The 15836-nt window shown below is 35.3% G+C and overlaps 1 protein-coding gene across 1 annotated transcript; it reads left to right on the plus strand.

Annotated features, from left to right (window-relative positions):
• Positions 1 to 2535: 2535 nt before the first annotated feature.
• Positions 2536 to 15082, plus strand: LOC108489856 (tubulin-folding cofactor D). Its single transcript, XM_053028188.1, has 17 exons — positions 2536 to 2989; positions 3085 to 3635; positions 3748 to 3850; positions 4126 to 4302; positions 4671 to 4862; positions 9060 to 9176; positions 9363 to 9467; positions 9692 to 9862; positions 9968 to 10183; positions 10612 to 10810; positions 11427 to 11632; positions 11734 to 11964; positions 12468 to 13034; positions 13122 to 13382; positions 13613 to 13657; positions 14267 to 14452; positions 14619 to 15082. Exons 1-17 carry the CDS (start codon positions 2780 to 2782, stop codon positions 14910 to 14912), a joined length of 3831 nt encoding a protein of 1276 aa, XP_052884148.1. The 5' UTR covers positions 2536 to 2779; the 3' UTR covers positions 14913 to 15082.
• The last annotated feature ends 754 nt before the right edge of the window (positions 15083 to 15836 follow it).

Genomic DNA, 15836 nt, shown 5'->3' on the forward strand with positions numbered 1-15836 from the left:
AGTAATATTTAGAATAAACAACATATTAAAGTGAGTTACAACTAACAATAATGATATGAACAAACAAGATATTAAACAAATTAAGATAGATGTAAAGAGAATAAATTAAATGAATTTAGGATATAGATGAAAACAAATCAAAATTTCAGGTATAAATTTGAAATAATAAAAAAGGGCCACCAGGATTAAATTGAAACGCTACTGAGACTTGCGAGGACCAACTGGAGTAATGTCCCAAGTCTATACGCGCTTCATTAACCAGATCGAGGACCAAATCGAGAGGGGATAAAATAATCGGGCTAGATTTAAAAAGAAAAAAAAGAAATCGGGACTAAATCGAATATCAGGAAAAGGGGGAGGGACCAAAGCAGGTAATTTCCCATTTAAGGGAAACATGCGGATCCCCCCTTTTCTAAACGGCACCGTTTTGTAGCCTGATAAAAGGCCCCAAATTTTTGTTTGTTTCATTTTTCCCTAGTGTTTAAAAAAAAAACAACAGAGAGCATTCCTTCCCTCTCTCTCCCTTTTCTAATTTTCCCATTTGGCTAGGGTAATATACCCACCGCCGCTCCTCCACCGTAGATGGTGGTCGGTGAGTTGCAAAACGGTTTTTTTAGTCCCGTTCAGACCAGATCTAAAGGTCTAGTCCTTTATTTGTGACAAAAAGACGAATAAAGAGGACTTTGGTCCTTGTAGCCAGCCTTAAAAAGCTGTGAGGCCCTCGGCGCCGGTGAAACAACCACGACGACGGAGGACGTGAGGCTACTCAGGTAAGTTTATTTCTTCCTTCTTTATTTTGAAAGATTTTTTGTTAGAAAAAAAATAAAAATAAAAATGAAAGAGGCAGAGACGAAAATAGATAAAAAAATCCACCTTTCGAAACTTCTGTTCTTTTTGATTAATCTTGCTTGTAAATGTCTGTAAAAACTTACAGGAGAGTTTAAAGCCATTTACAATTGATTCCCTTTTAGTTTTTTTTGTTTTTTTGCTCTTTATTTCTCTGCGCTCGCATGCTTCTTTCTCTGCTATTGTGCTTGTTTCAGATGTCATACGACGCGTGGAGGCGTGATGGAGCAACGTCGTGAAGCGCATTTAAGTGGGGCGGTGGCTGAACGTTCCTAGGGTTCTGCTGATATTTTTTGCATTAGATTGATAGTTTGGGCTGTATTTGTTATTGGGCTGTTTATTTTGGTTTGAAATTTTGTTTTTTGGTTTTGAGTCATGGGCATCGGGCAAATTTAAGCCCGTACATGAGATGATCAAATATAATATAGTAATTCAAATATAAAACAAGAATGAAAATATAAGAGATTAGAGTGAAAAGTGATACCTAAAATTTTACCTTCTATCGTTTAATACTAAAAATCTAATGGTAATTTATAGAACTTAATAGTTAAAAGGACAAATTCCAAATCATTAGTAATTGTACGTTGGATCAAGTTTTACTTTCTATATAATACCAATAAAAAATATAATAATGTTAATAACATGTTATAGAAAAATTAAGAAAATAGTTGTAACAAATAAAAAGTAAATAAAAAGTACGGAAGAATTTTTCTCGTATTCAAATTTCACTTACAAGGAGCTTTATTTATAAGTTTCTTTACATTCAACGAGGTATAAGTGAATAAGTTTTATTAATTGTTTCATTGGAACATTTAAGTTACTCTCGTCATTTTATCTCATCATTTTAATAAGAGTTTGACGGGGTATAGACATTCATTATTAATGTATTTACAACATTATTATTGTTAAATTTTATTTAATAAAATAAATTTTAATATTAAATAATTTGTTAAAATATAAATTATATTATTAAATATATATAATGAGATATGTATGTTTAATAATACTAAAATTATAATATTTGATATTAAAAATTTTATTGTATTTAGACCTATCTAAGGGGGTGAGAAGGTTTGGACAAAAATATAGGTTCAAAAAATAGACTTGGTAAAAAATATAAGGCCCATTTAGAAATTAGGTCGGACTTCGGGTAAGACTTCTTTTGCCAGGGCACTTCTTTTGCCAGGGCCTTACCCGAATTTGCAAAAGGAAAAAAAAATTGCTAACTTCGCACTATTTTGTTGTTATTTTACTATTATGTTGCTACTATTCTGTTGTTATTCTTTGGATATTATATAGCTCTTATTATTTTATTGTTAATTTTGCTACTATTTTAGAGGCGTTTGTGTTAGTGTTATTTAAGTATAATTTTTTTTTATTTTCAATTTGTTGAGTAACATTTATTTTAATGTTTTTAGTATTTTTGATGTATTATATTTAAAAAAATAATAAAAAATTTAATACGAGCAGGTCGGGTTCAGATTTTAGTATTTTTATCCGTTTGGGACTTGGGTAAAATTTTAGACCCATTTTCCTGCTCGTCTTGATCCGACCCATGAACATTTCTAATTATATAAAAATTAATATTTTTAAAATTAAAATATTATTATAATGATATTAAAGAGGTTAATAAAATTAGTCATAAAGATATGTATATTTAAATTAAATCCATCTGTTCTTTCATGAAATAAATTTAATGTACCCTAAAATCAACCAAATTAGAGGGATTAATAACAGAATTAGACCAATTAGAAATATATTACTTAGTAAGTGAACAGAAGGGAAAAGAAATCGTCAGTCATGAGTGTTTGAAATCAGATTCAGCTTGAATTAGGTGCTTGAGGTCAGTCATCAGTGTTTAAGGGAGTGACACTCTCGAGTTTTGAGATTGAAGCCCTTTTCTTTCTTTCATCTTTCAAGAAATTTGGGCTAAATGGCAACGAGAGAAGAAGAGACTTGCAAGAAAGAGGAGGAAATGGGGATTGCAGCCAACGATGAAGAAGACGATGAACATGATTCAAAGGAAAGGGTTCTACAAAGGTACTTTCTTCAAGAGTGGAAACTTGTAAAATCTCTCTTAGATGACATTGTTTCCAATGGCCGCGTCTCAGATCCTTCCTCCGTTCACAAGATCCGTTCCATCGTAATTTCTCATCCTCTCTCATTTTTCTAATACCCAGTTTCAAATTTTTGATTTTTAATCAGTTCATTCTCTCTCTCTCTTCTTTTTTTTTTCAGATGGATAATTACCAAGAACAAGGCCAACTGCTAGAACCCTACTTAGAAAGCATGGTCTCTCCTTTAATGTTCATTATCCGGTCTAAAACAATCGAATTAGGCATTGATTCTGATGAGATTCTTCAAATAATCAAGCCTATATCCATCATTATTTATTCTCTTGTTACTGTTTCCGGTTACAAAGCTGTTATCAAGTTCTTTCCGCATCAAGTTTCTGATCTAGAACTTGCCGTTTCTCTCTTAGAAAAATGCCACAACACATCTTCTGTGACATCGTTACGGCAAGAAAGCACAGGAGAAATGGAGGCCAAATGTGTAATGCTTTTGTGGCTTTCGATTCTTGTTTTGGTTCCATTTGATATTTCTTCTGTTGATACCAGCATTGTGAATAGTAGTGGTAGTATTGGTGTAGATGAGGTGGCTCCTTTGGTGTTGAGGATTATAGGGTTTTCTAAAGATTACCTTTCGAATGCCGGTCCAATGCGTACTATGGCAGGATTAGTTCTCTCAAAGCTTTTGACACGACCAGATATGCCCAAGGCTTTGTCCAGGTCTTCATCTTTGCTTGCATTAGGCATTTCTCTCTAGTTATTATGCTCTAATTTAAGTTAATTTAGTTTCAGGGTAAGTTAACTAGTTGCTTCTTATTACTTTTGTTTTCAGCTTTATTGAATGGACTCAGGAAGTTTTATCTTCAACAGCAGATGATGCAGTAAGTCATTTTCAGTTGATAGGAGCTGTGGAAGCCCTTGCTGCCATTTTTAAGGTGTGTATAATCTATATTAACTAGTTATGAAGGAAATATAAAAGAGTATAACATCAAAAATCATATAGCTAACCTAGTGTAAAAGGATACTCTAGTGGTATCATTTTTATATCTGTCATTATAGAAAAAAACTATGATCCACTTGAAATTGCTCTTTAGTATATTAATCTATGGTAAGAAAGTTATTTCTATTGTATTAATAAGGTTACTGCTATTTTGCATTGCTTTAATTATCTCAGTATATCAATCTCATTGGTACTATTTACTGTTGTCAGGCTGGCAGCGGGAGAGTTTTGCTGGATGTTGTTCCTACCATCTGGAATGACGTCTCTGTGTTGATCAAGTCAGGTTCTGCTTCTAGGAGTCCTTTGCTTCGCAAGTATCTGGTGAAGTTAACTCAAAGAATTGGACTTACTTGCCTCCCTCATCGTTTACCTACCTGGCGCTATGTGGTTAGTGTTGTTGAATGCGTAGCTTTCTGGCTGTGAACTACATATAATTGGGGGTTGCTTCACAGATGAAAACTACTAAATTGGTCTAAGCACAATATTATGCTAATATTTTAAGTGTTGAAATACTTGTTCATCAAAGATCCTATGTAACATGCAAAGTTTCCATCAAAAGAATGACAAATCTTGCAAGATTTGCTTGGTGATATATATCTTATGCTTTTGAGTCATTACTGGTACTAATTTGCTTGGGCTTCAAATTTAATTTATCATCTTGGTGCAGTTCTTGTTTTATCACTAATCTTTGTGTTGAATGGATATGGTTCTACATTGATGGTGCTTTCTCACCTTTTTGTTTGCCTTTTATGTAGGGAAGAACAAGCTCACTTGGAGAGAATATTTCTTTGAGTGCATCCAACAAGAATAATCAATTAAACCATGGTGTGATTCTAGAAAACTCTGAATCAGAAGAAAATTCCAACTGTCCAGAAGATGAAGATATGGATGTTCCTGAGATTGTAGAAGAGGTTATTGAGGTGTTACTTTCTGGATTGAAAGATACGGTATGTCTTAAGAGTAAGATTCCATAATGTGAACTTTTTTTATTTCTCGTGTAAACTAGCTCGTAGGAAGCTTTTAATGGTGTTGTCATGTTTGGACTTCTATTTACGTTGTTCACATTATTGTTTGTGAAATTGTCATATTTCTGTTTGTTGGAATTCCTTAAATTAAGCAGATTTTCTACCTTAGTTCCAGGAATTTCCTTGTACTATTAGCCATAATCAAATTACTAATTTTTAGGGATACGCTAATTTCTAGAGATTATTTCCTTTTTATTTTTCCTGTTATTCTTTAAAAGGCTGTAGTCAGATTAGAAGAAATAAGAATAATTCTTCTTCCTAAATTTGTACATGGTATCAAGAGCATCAGGAATTCAGTAGATCCTGCTGTTTCTTCTCTTTTCTTGTTCTGTTTTCTCTGTTAGAAACCCTACTCCCATGGGTGACACCGAAAATTCCTATGAGACTCTTCATAAACTTCGGCTAACCAAAACTCAACTTGAGGCTCTTCATAAACTACTCAGGACTCCTACAGCCAGTGGGTCACTAGCTATTCACGGTACTGCTTTAAATACTACACACAAACCTATCACAACTTCCTGGATACTAGACTCAGGTGCATCCGACCACATGACAGGTTGTGTGGTTCAGGAACAAGAATCGGGGAAGATGATTGGCTCTGCTAAAGATGATGATGGCTTATATGTTTGGAACAAAAACAGTTCACAAGAAGGGATGGCCTTATCTACATCAAAAGAAGATTCTATCATGCTATGGCACCGTAGACTAGGACACCCAAATTTCATGTACTTGAAGAAATTGTTTCCTCTACTATTTCTAAATAAGAAAATAAGTTCATTGAACTGTGAAGTTTGCCAACTGTCTAAACACACTCGTGTCCCTTATCCTTTGAAACCTTATGTTCAATCTCAACCTTTCTCTTTAATCCACAGTGATCTATGGGGAGCCAGTCGAGTAAAAAACATCACAGGGGCTAGGTGGTTCATAACTTTCATTGATGACCACACTAGAGTTTGTTGGATCTATCTCCTTAAAGAAAATCCAAGTCTCTAGAGTCTTCAAAAATTTTCATTCAATGATTCGAACCCAGTTCAATTCAAATATTCACACCCTTAGAACTGATAATGGGAGAGAGTACTTTAATTCTATCCTAAGTCCTTATCTTTCTGAGCAAGGAATCATACATCAAAGTTCTTGTCCTGACACCCCTCAACAAAACGGGGTTTCGAGAGGAAAAATAGACACCTTGTAGCCGTGGCTCGTGCTCTTATGTTTACTATGGGTGTACCAAAGTATTTATCTGGAGAAGCTGTCCTCACTGCTTGTTATCTTATAAACCGACTCCCATCTAAGGTATTAAACTTTCAAACACCTTTACATACTCTTCAAAAAGTTTTCCCTTGTTTCGTTCCTAATCTCCCAACCAAAACATTTGGTTGCAAAGCATTTGTCCACAACCATCAACCTAACCGATCTAAACTTGATCCTAGAGCCCACACTTGTGTCTTTATTGGTTACTCACCTACACAAAAGGGTACAAGTGCTACTCTCAACCTTACACCGGATGTTTGTGTCCCTTGATGTTACTTTCTTCGAAAATGAGCCATATTTTTCAGCCTCTCATCTTCAGGGGGAGATACTTAGTGAAGATGAGACCTTGAGCAATCTTCTCATTATACCTCAAGGCTCTATCAGCCCTACCACCACTACAAAACCTGCTGAAAATCCTACAGCCACTGTTATTCCTGTTTTGGAACCTGTTTTGGAACCTGTTTTGGAACCTGTTTTTCCTATCTCCACTGTTCAGCAACAAGAAACAAGGGTGATTAACCATGCTAATGAAGAAAAACAGCCTACTCATTCTGAAAAACAACAAGAAAAAACTCAGGGGCTTCGTGTATACTCTCGGAGACATCAGCTGCCTGAGATAGAAACAGCAGTGCCAATGCCATCTTTACCCGAGGACTGTCTTGAGGAAGAAGTTTCACCTCCTTCATCTTCCATCTATCTTCCAATTGCAGTAAGAAAGGGCACTAGGAGCTGCACTCAACATCCCATTTCTCGGTTTGTATCCTATGGAAACTTGTCTAAATCCTACAATGCCTTTGTTTCTAATGTTGACTCTATAGAAACTCCAAAAAATATGGAAGAGGCTCTTAAGTCAACCAAATGGAGGCAAGCTGTGTTGGAAGAAATAAAGGCTCTTGAAGACAATGGAACTTGGGAAATATCTAAACTACCTACTGGGAAGAAGACTGTGGGTTGTAAGGATTTTCACCACAAAATTTAAACCAGATGGGAGCATTGATCGATACAAGGCTAGACTTGTGGCCAGGGGTTTCACTCAAACATATGGGTTGGACTATGAGGAAACCTTTGCACCGGTGGCCAAATTGAATACTATTTGAGTGCTTCTCTCAATTGCTGTCAACTTAGAATGGCCTTTGATCCAATTGGATGTAAAGAACGCTTTTCTCAATGGAGAATTAAACGAAGAAGTCTACATGGATTTTCCGCTTGGATTCGAAGGAAGCAAGGGCCAAGTATGCAAGTTGAAGAAGTCCTTGTATGGACTAAAGCAATCCCCTAGGGCTTGGTTTAATCGTTTTGCCAAAGCCATGACTAGTAGACATTATACTTAAGGTCAAGCTGATCACACCTTATTCTACAAACACTCGGATAATGGGAAGTGTTGTATTCTCATTGTCTATGTAGATGACATAATATTAACAGGGGATGATTCTATTGAAATTGAAAGACTAAAAGAGTTCTTAAGTCTTGAGTTTCAACTTAAAGACTTGGGGAATCTTCGATTTTTTCTAGGAATGGAGATAGCAAGGTCAAAGGCAGGTATTTCAATCTCTCAAAGAAAGTATGTTCTTGATCTACTTTCTGAAGTTGGACTGTTGGGTTGCAAACCGGCCGAGACTCCTATGGAACCCAACCTTAAATTAGGAACTGATAAGGATGGAGAAGAGGTAGACAGGAGGAGATATCAACGGTTAGTGGGAAAACTTATCTATCTTTCTCACACTCGTCCGGACATAGCTTTTGGAGTAAGTGTCATAAGTCAATTTATGCATGCTCCTAGGGAGAAACATTTGGAAGCTGCCTATAGGATATTGAGATACTTAAAAGGGACTCCTGGTAAGGGGTTGCATTTCAAGAAAGATGTAAATCGAAGCATAGAAGTCTACACTGATGCAGACTGGGTAGGGGCAGTTAATGACAGGCGCTCCACAAGCGGTTACTGCAGCTATGTTTGGGGTAATCTCGTGACATGGAGGAGTAAAAAGCAATCTGTTGTGGCACGCAGCAGTGCTGAATCTGAATATCGAGCTTTGTCCCACGGTATATGTGAAGGAATGTGGTTACAACGGCTAATGGGAGAACTAAAATTATCCTATACAAAACCTATAACATTATACTGTGACAACCAGGCAGCAGTTAGCATAGCTCATAACCCTGTACACCATGACCGTACCAAGCATGTGGAAATTGATCGCCACTTTATAACGGAGAAAATTAACAAAGGGGAAGTTTGTGTTTCATATCTACCTACAAGACAACAAGTAGCAGACGTGTTAACCAAAAGCTTGAGCAGAAAAATGTTCGAAGAAATTATGGGCAAGCTGGGTTTGATTAACATCTACACTCCAGCTTGAGGGGGAGTGTTGGAATTCCTTAAATTAAGCAGATTTTTTACCTTAGTTCTAGGAATTTCCTTGTACTATTAGCCATAATCAAATTACTAATTTTTAGGGATAGGCTAATTTCTAGAGATTATTTCCTTTTTATTTTTCCTGTTATATTCTTTAAAAGGCTGTAGTCAAATTAGAAGAAATAAGAATAATTCTTCTTCCTAAATTTGTACACTGTTCCCTTGGTGTTAAGTAGTCCTTGGCGGCACCCTTAAATAAAACTTCAATACGACTATTTATGGAATTTCCATCCCTCTGAAAAAATGTAGGCTGATTGGAAATGTTGTACCCACCTGAGTGTGAAATTGGAAGTGTTCCAGTTGTTGAAGATTATCATAGCATTGTAGAATGTAGCACAAGCCTAACCAACTAATAGATAGAAGTTTACATGAATATGTGGACTATTGTAGATGAGCAATGTGTTCATTTTTTTCCTGTTCTTTTAGACTGCTGATTTGATCTGAGATTTGATATGCAGGACACCGTTGTACGTTGGTCTGCTGCAAAAGGTATAGGCCGTGTAACTTCACGTTTAACATCTGGGCTCTCAGAGGAGGTCTTGTCATCTGTATTGGAGCTGTTTGCACCTGGTGAGGTATGCTGATGTTATTGCTCTCTATTATATCTTAATCTCCCCTAATGAGATGGGAAATTGGATTAATTATGCATTTCTAGCAATATCATGTGCCACTTGCATTCCTTCTAAAATTGTTCTTAAACCATTTTTAGCTTGTTGAGACTTTATCAGTCATGCTGAATGCCGATATGTACTGTTTTTCAGGGAGATGGTTCTTGGCATGGGGGTTGCTTAGCATTGGCTGAACTGGCAAGGAGAGGGTTGCTCTTACCTTCTAGTCTCCCCAAAGTTGTACCTGTTGTTATAAAGGTTGTGTGGTTTTCAACCTTCTCAAAGTAATCGATTACTATGAACCATAGATGAAGTTCTCCTTGAATCATGGGAAGCTAATTTGGTTGTAAAATTTCATCCCAGATGAAAATTCAGTGCTTGAGCCTGGTTTACTTGCATTTTAAATGGAAATTGCTTACTTCAAATGCTTTTAAGGATAAGGCTCGAATTTATTTGCTGATTATGAGCAGTCTTCTTGACAGGCATTACATTATGATGTCCGAAGAGGCCCACATAGTGTTGGATCTCATGTACGTGATGCTGCTGCCTATGTTTGTTGGGCATTTGGCCGTGCATATCATCATACAGATATGAGAAATGTATTGGAACAGCTTTCTCCCCACCTATTAAGTGTGGCATGCTATGATCGTGAGGTGCTGACCTTTGTGCATTTGTCATGTGCCATATTATAAATTCTGCTTATGCACATAATATTTTATTACTATTATTTCACCATGCTAATTTGGTATTTTCATTAGGTTAACTGTAGAAGAGCTGCTGCAGCTGCTTTTCAGGAGAATGTTGGAAGACAGGGGAATTACCCACATGGAATTGACATAGTGAATACTGCTGATTACTTTTCGCTTTCATCGCGAACAAACTCTTACATTCATGTTGCCACCTGTATTGCTCAGTATGAAGGGTATCTTCATCCATTTGTGGATGAGCTTCTGCATAGCAAGATCTCTCACTGGGTATGGTCTGAACTATAAGTTTAACAATTATGTCTATTAGAGAAAGTTTAACTTTTTGGATGTTGAAATGTTGATTGGGCTTATAACATTTTCATTATTTTTTCCTAGCAAGAATCAGAGCGTTAAGGATTTCTTGTTTATATAACATTTTCATTATTTTTTCCTCTTGGTTGTTATTGCTATTTGTTAATACCTTTAGCCCTTTCTTTTTTTTTTTTTCTAAATGTAACATCCTAGTTGTGGTATATGTTTGAGCTGAGCATGCGGCATGCGCTAGGACATTTTGTTATTTTTGCTGATTTATTATAGTAGTCATATATAACCAATTTTAATCATTTCCCTTTTTTCTTTTTGGGTACTGCAACTTTTGATGTTAAGTAGTTTTAGGAACTGATGACTTTTGTACTAATTGTACTTGATTTCTTCAGGATAGGAGCTTGAGAGAGCTTGCCACAGAGGCACTTGCTGCTCTTGTCAGATATGATGCCGCATACTTTGCGGACTTTGTTCTGGAAAAGTTAATTCCTTTTACTCTGTCATCTGATTTATGCACACGCCATGGTGCAACCTTAGCGGCTGGAGAACTTGTTCTGGCTCTACATCAGTGCGGTTATGATCTTCCCAATGGTAAGCCACTTTCCTGGCCCTTTAAGTATATAGTATGGAAATTTTGACTAAATTTATCTTAAAGTAAACCGAATAATTGCTCAGTATTTGTTTAGATTTTTATTTTAATCCTTGTTTTTGGTTATTCTTATCTATTCCTGGTTCTGATGGAATAATTTCTTGAATTGAGAATTTGTGACTGCACCATTATATATGTTGAATAATGCAATGTTTCAGAAACATTTATGGAAAAAAAATAGAATTGGTCAAATATCTTAGTCGTTTGAAAATGTTTATAAAAATAAAAGAGAGTTACTGGCGGTTGCTGCTGTAGTATAGGCTTTGTGGATTGAGTTGATTGATTTAGTATCCTATAGGAGTTCGATTTCTTTTGGGGGGGGGATATAAAGGCAGATGCAATGAGTCAAAGAGCCTTCATATGTTCCATGATGATAGCAATTCATCTTCAAGATTCAGAAAATGCATTTACTTAAAATAAGATCTTGTCTGCTGCTATAGTTTGTCATATTTTATCTCAGTTTCTCATTCAATCAAGTATAAATTGCTATTATGTTCAAGCTTCAAATCTAGAAATTGAGCCACAGTTTTCCCTACTTTTGTGTTTATATATACACAGATAAACAGAAACAAGTTTCTGGTATCGTTCCAGCTATTGAGAAAGCACGCCTCTATCGGGGGAAGGGTGGAGAAATAATGCGGGCAGCTGTTTCCCGGTTTATTGAATGCATCTCATTTTCTCGAGTTCCTTTACCAGAGAAAGTAAAACGAAGTTTGATTGACTCCCTTAATGAGAATCTAAGGCACCCTAACTCTCAGATACAGGTGCATTTTAGCCATAAGATTTTCTTTTCTTAAAATTGAATTTTCCCTTTAATTAATTTAATAACTTGAATTGAGAATCTAAATTATTATCTGACATACAGACTGCAGCTGTGAAAGCCCTAAAACACTTTGTACAAGCATACCTTGTTGCTACTGATAATAAAGGTGCGGTTAGTAATAATATAACGTTGAAATACCTACAACTCTTGAATGATTCAAATGTCGCTGTAAGAAGAGGATCTGCAATGGCATTGGGTGTTCTCCCCTATGAAATGTTGGCTAATCAATGGAAGGATGTGATTTTGAAGCTTTGCAGCTCTTGTGCAATTGAGGTACAAGTTCTCACTTTGAATAAGTTTCTTGGTTGAAGAACTATGGATGCAAGAGTGTAAGTGATCGGATGCTTTGTTGAAAGGCTCCTAAACTAGTTCAGTTATGGCTCAGTTATATTCATCTAGGCCTATCAAATCTAACCTAAACCCAAATAACTGCCTGATCCTCCCAAATCCAAACTTGATCCAATTCGATTTTACCATAAGGGCCACTTGGCTCCTTCATAAATGGCATATAGTTTTTAGGTTGGCTGCATTGATTGCTAGGCTGAGCTGAGTCCCAAGTCTTAATATTTGGGATTAAAATCTTTTGTAGTGATTAATTACAAGAGCTTGAATTTGTTAAAAGTTCAATACGATAAATAATCTGAGCATGGTGAATGATTTTGTTTGTGCTTGTTTAAATTTTGTCAGAGTTTGAACAAGCTGATGCTTGGATTGGCTCAGTTCATTTACAGCCCTATGTGGGGATTTCTGATGATATAAGTCTGTTTTCTGTGTAGGATAACCCTGAGGATAGAGATGCTGAAGCACGAGTTAATGCTGTCAAAGGACTTGCATCTGTTTGTGAGACATTAGCTCAGGAAAGAGAAAGTTCTGATATTCATTCTGTAGAAGACAACATGTCTCTATTTCATCTCATGAAGAATGAGGTAATGGTTAGTTTGTTTAAAGCTCTTGAGGACTATTCAGTTGATAACCGAGGAGATGTGGGTTCCTGGGTTCGTGAGGCTGCTATGGAAGGCCTAGAAAGATGTACATATATCCTCTGTAAGAGAGATTCCATGAGTTCTACCGGGAAACCAGACATACTTGAATCTATGTCGAAGCAACCTAATAACAATGTTGTTGAAGAAAATCAAATGTGCTTGCTTTTTGATGTAAATCTTGCTACCAATTTAGTGGGAGGGATCTCCAAGCAAGCCGTAGAAAAGATGGATAAACTAAGAGAACTGGCTGCTAAGGCTCTCCAAAGGATTCTGTACCACAAGGAAATTTTCGTTCCTTTTATACCATATAGGGAAAAGATAGAAGAAATTGTTCCAAACGAAACAGATCTAAAGTGGGGAGTAAGTAGTTATGTGTCACTTGTTGTCCAGTTTGATTTGGGTACTTTTGGATGTTATATTAAAATGCCATTATATTCTTGCTTGTAGGTACCTACCTTTTCATATTCGCGATTTGTTCAATTACTTCAATTCAGTTGTTATAGCAGACCAGTGCTGTCTGGTTTAGTTATTTCAATTGGTGGCTTGCAAGATTCTTTGAGGAAGGCATCACTGTCAGCTTTTCTGGAATATCTTAATGTCGATCAAGATGTTAATGAAGAACTCAAATTGTGCAAGTTATCCACGGACATCCTTTGGATTCTCCAACAGTATAAGCGATGTGACAGGGTTATTATACCCACATTGAAGGTAACTCAACCTCTTGATACCTTTCTCAGAGAAATTGTTGTACCATGTCTTTGAATTCAAACACTGTATTTTTATGTATTTGTTTTGATATTTGCTGCGAACCAAGGAACAGAAATAACAGAAGCATTCCATTGTATTGTGAAACCTCTAATTTTTCTTGATATGAATTAACTATGGAATATTATTTTATTTTTCTCATATACATGTATTTGGTGATGCATTTATTGCAGACAATTGAGATTCTTTTCAGCAAAAGGATATTCTTGGATATGGAGGTTAGTTTCTTTAATTCCCTCTTGCTCCTGAGCCTGTGCAGTTATGCTGTTTGGTTTTTTTTTGTTCTATCCAGTTATTAGCAACAATGTTTTACTTCTCTTTTGTCGAAACAAACTGTTTTCATGCTTTATATTTATCGACTTAGTATATCTCACAACTTCTAGATGCAAATGGCAATCAGATGGTTCTTTCGTAGTCATTGTGTTATAAACAAGCTGAGCTTTCTTTCATAAAGTGAGTAGTTTTAAAATTTGATGTCATTTCAATTTTCTCCCAGACTAGATAAATTCTGATATTTGCTTTATGGTGGCATTATTAAAAATTTGTTTTTCCATATCATAATTCAAAGAGATCATTTAATGTGCTTTGACATATGTGGTTTGAGGATCGTATAAGTGATTTCCTTACTGGCCTGAAATGCCAATACATGCTGTTTCCACTTACCGTCAGTATTGTGGAGACTTTTTGGTGGTGCTTGGAAGTTTTATCAGTTCCTTTATATTGCAAAAAAAAAAAAAAAAAGTTGAGGAATAATTGTGGTTTAATAATTTATTTGTTTAGATGTCAAACTTATGAATATTTCTTTGCAATGCATTTTTAACTTACAGGCGCATACTTCGGCTTTCTGTTCTGGTGTTTTGGATTCTCTGGCGGTTGAATTGAAAGCATCAAAGGACTTCTCTAAGTTATATGCAGGCATTGCAATACTTGGTTACATTTGTTCAGTTTCCGATCCTATCAACGCCCTTGCCTTTTCTCATATTCTTACATTCCTTACTCATCGGTACCCTAAGGTCTGTTTTGTTGACTGAGTTTGTTGAATAGAAACATGTGTAATTCCAACTTTTCAGTTTCCTTGAATTTATTTGGGCATGAATGTATATCTATCCGCATCAACACTTACTCCGGGATTGCTTATAGTATTTCTTTTTGTTTCTTAAAATGTCATTTATCTACCAGATTCGCAAAGCCACTGCAGAACAAGTTTACCTCGTCCTGCTGCAGAATGGAAGCCTGGTGTCGGAGGAAAAAACCGAAAAGGCGCTCGAAATTGTTTCAGAAACTTGCTGGGATGGTGACATGGAAACAGCAAAGGTTAAGAAGCTGGAAGTGTTTGAAATTGTGGGACTGGATGTGGGAGTTGGACAGTCAAAAACTACAGGAAATGTAACATCAAACAAAGGAGGTAGGAAATCTACAACTTTAGATGAAAATGAATCTTACTCTTCGTTAGTTGAGTCAAGTGGATTTTGATTGCTTCATCTAAGCTTGAACCAGCCCTCTGTTGTATATTGTTTATTCTTCTTTTCTGATCTTTTTCCTTTGATTAATGAGAGGTAATGATGATTTGGCATTCTTTTCTCACGAGGATGAATTTTGTTTTAAAAATAGTAATACTTTGTGAGTGCGTTTTTTTTTTTAAATATTGATTTTTCTAATATATATTTTAGAGATTTTACTCAAGGATGAAAATACCAGTGTTGTAAAAATCTGACTAGACTCGTTGGTACTTGGTTGAATTGATGTTCCATCCCGTTCAGAATATACCATTCAATATGGAGTCCTTCCAATTGGTAAGAACTAACTTTGATCTAATTTGTAATGTGATTTATAAATTTTGATTTCTTTTGCGGTTTTAGACAAGAAATTTTGATTTGATATAATTTTTACAAATAACTAACAATATTATCAAATTAGTATAATTTTACATTGATATATTGTATACATGAACAATTATATTAATTCAATTTGAAAATAAATATATGTATTAATTTTTTTAAAATATGTATAATTGAATCAAAATTTAAAATTTATTTATACATATGAACCACATTAAGTTACATGTATGATTATATTAATACCGGTTGAATACTAATAAAAGGCTTCATTAATCGACTGTGATTTTTGAAATATTGAAAATCTGTACCAAACAGTTTCATATATTCAGTATGTACCATATAGTTTTTCAAATAGCAAAATTTTATATTGATTTGTTGCATACATAAAATTGATTTTTTTAAAAAGTTTACAGATACAATAATGTATAAATTATAAATACTGTTCAAACAATTATAAAGTATAGAATTAAATTACGAACTAAAAATTGGAATAAAATGTTTAATCAAACAATTATAAACTAGAACATTCTATACTAGAATTAACTCTATTAAGTGAACT

This window comes from Gossypium arboreum, chromosome 5, assembly GCF_025698485.1.
Source record: "Gossypium arboreum isolate Shixiya-1 chromosome 5, ASM2569848v2, whole genome shotgun sequence".
In the NCBI taxonomy this organism is placed as follows: Eukaryota; Viridiplantae; Streptophyta; class Magnoliopsida; order Malvales; family Malvaceae; genus Gossypium; species Gossypium arboreum.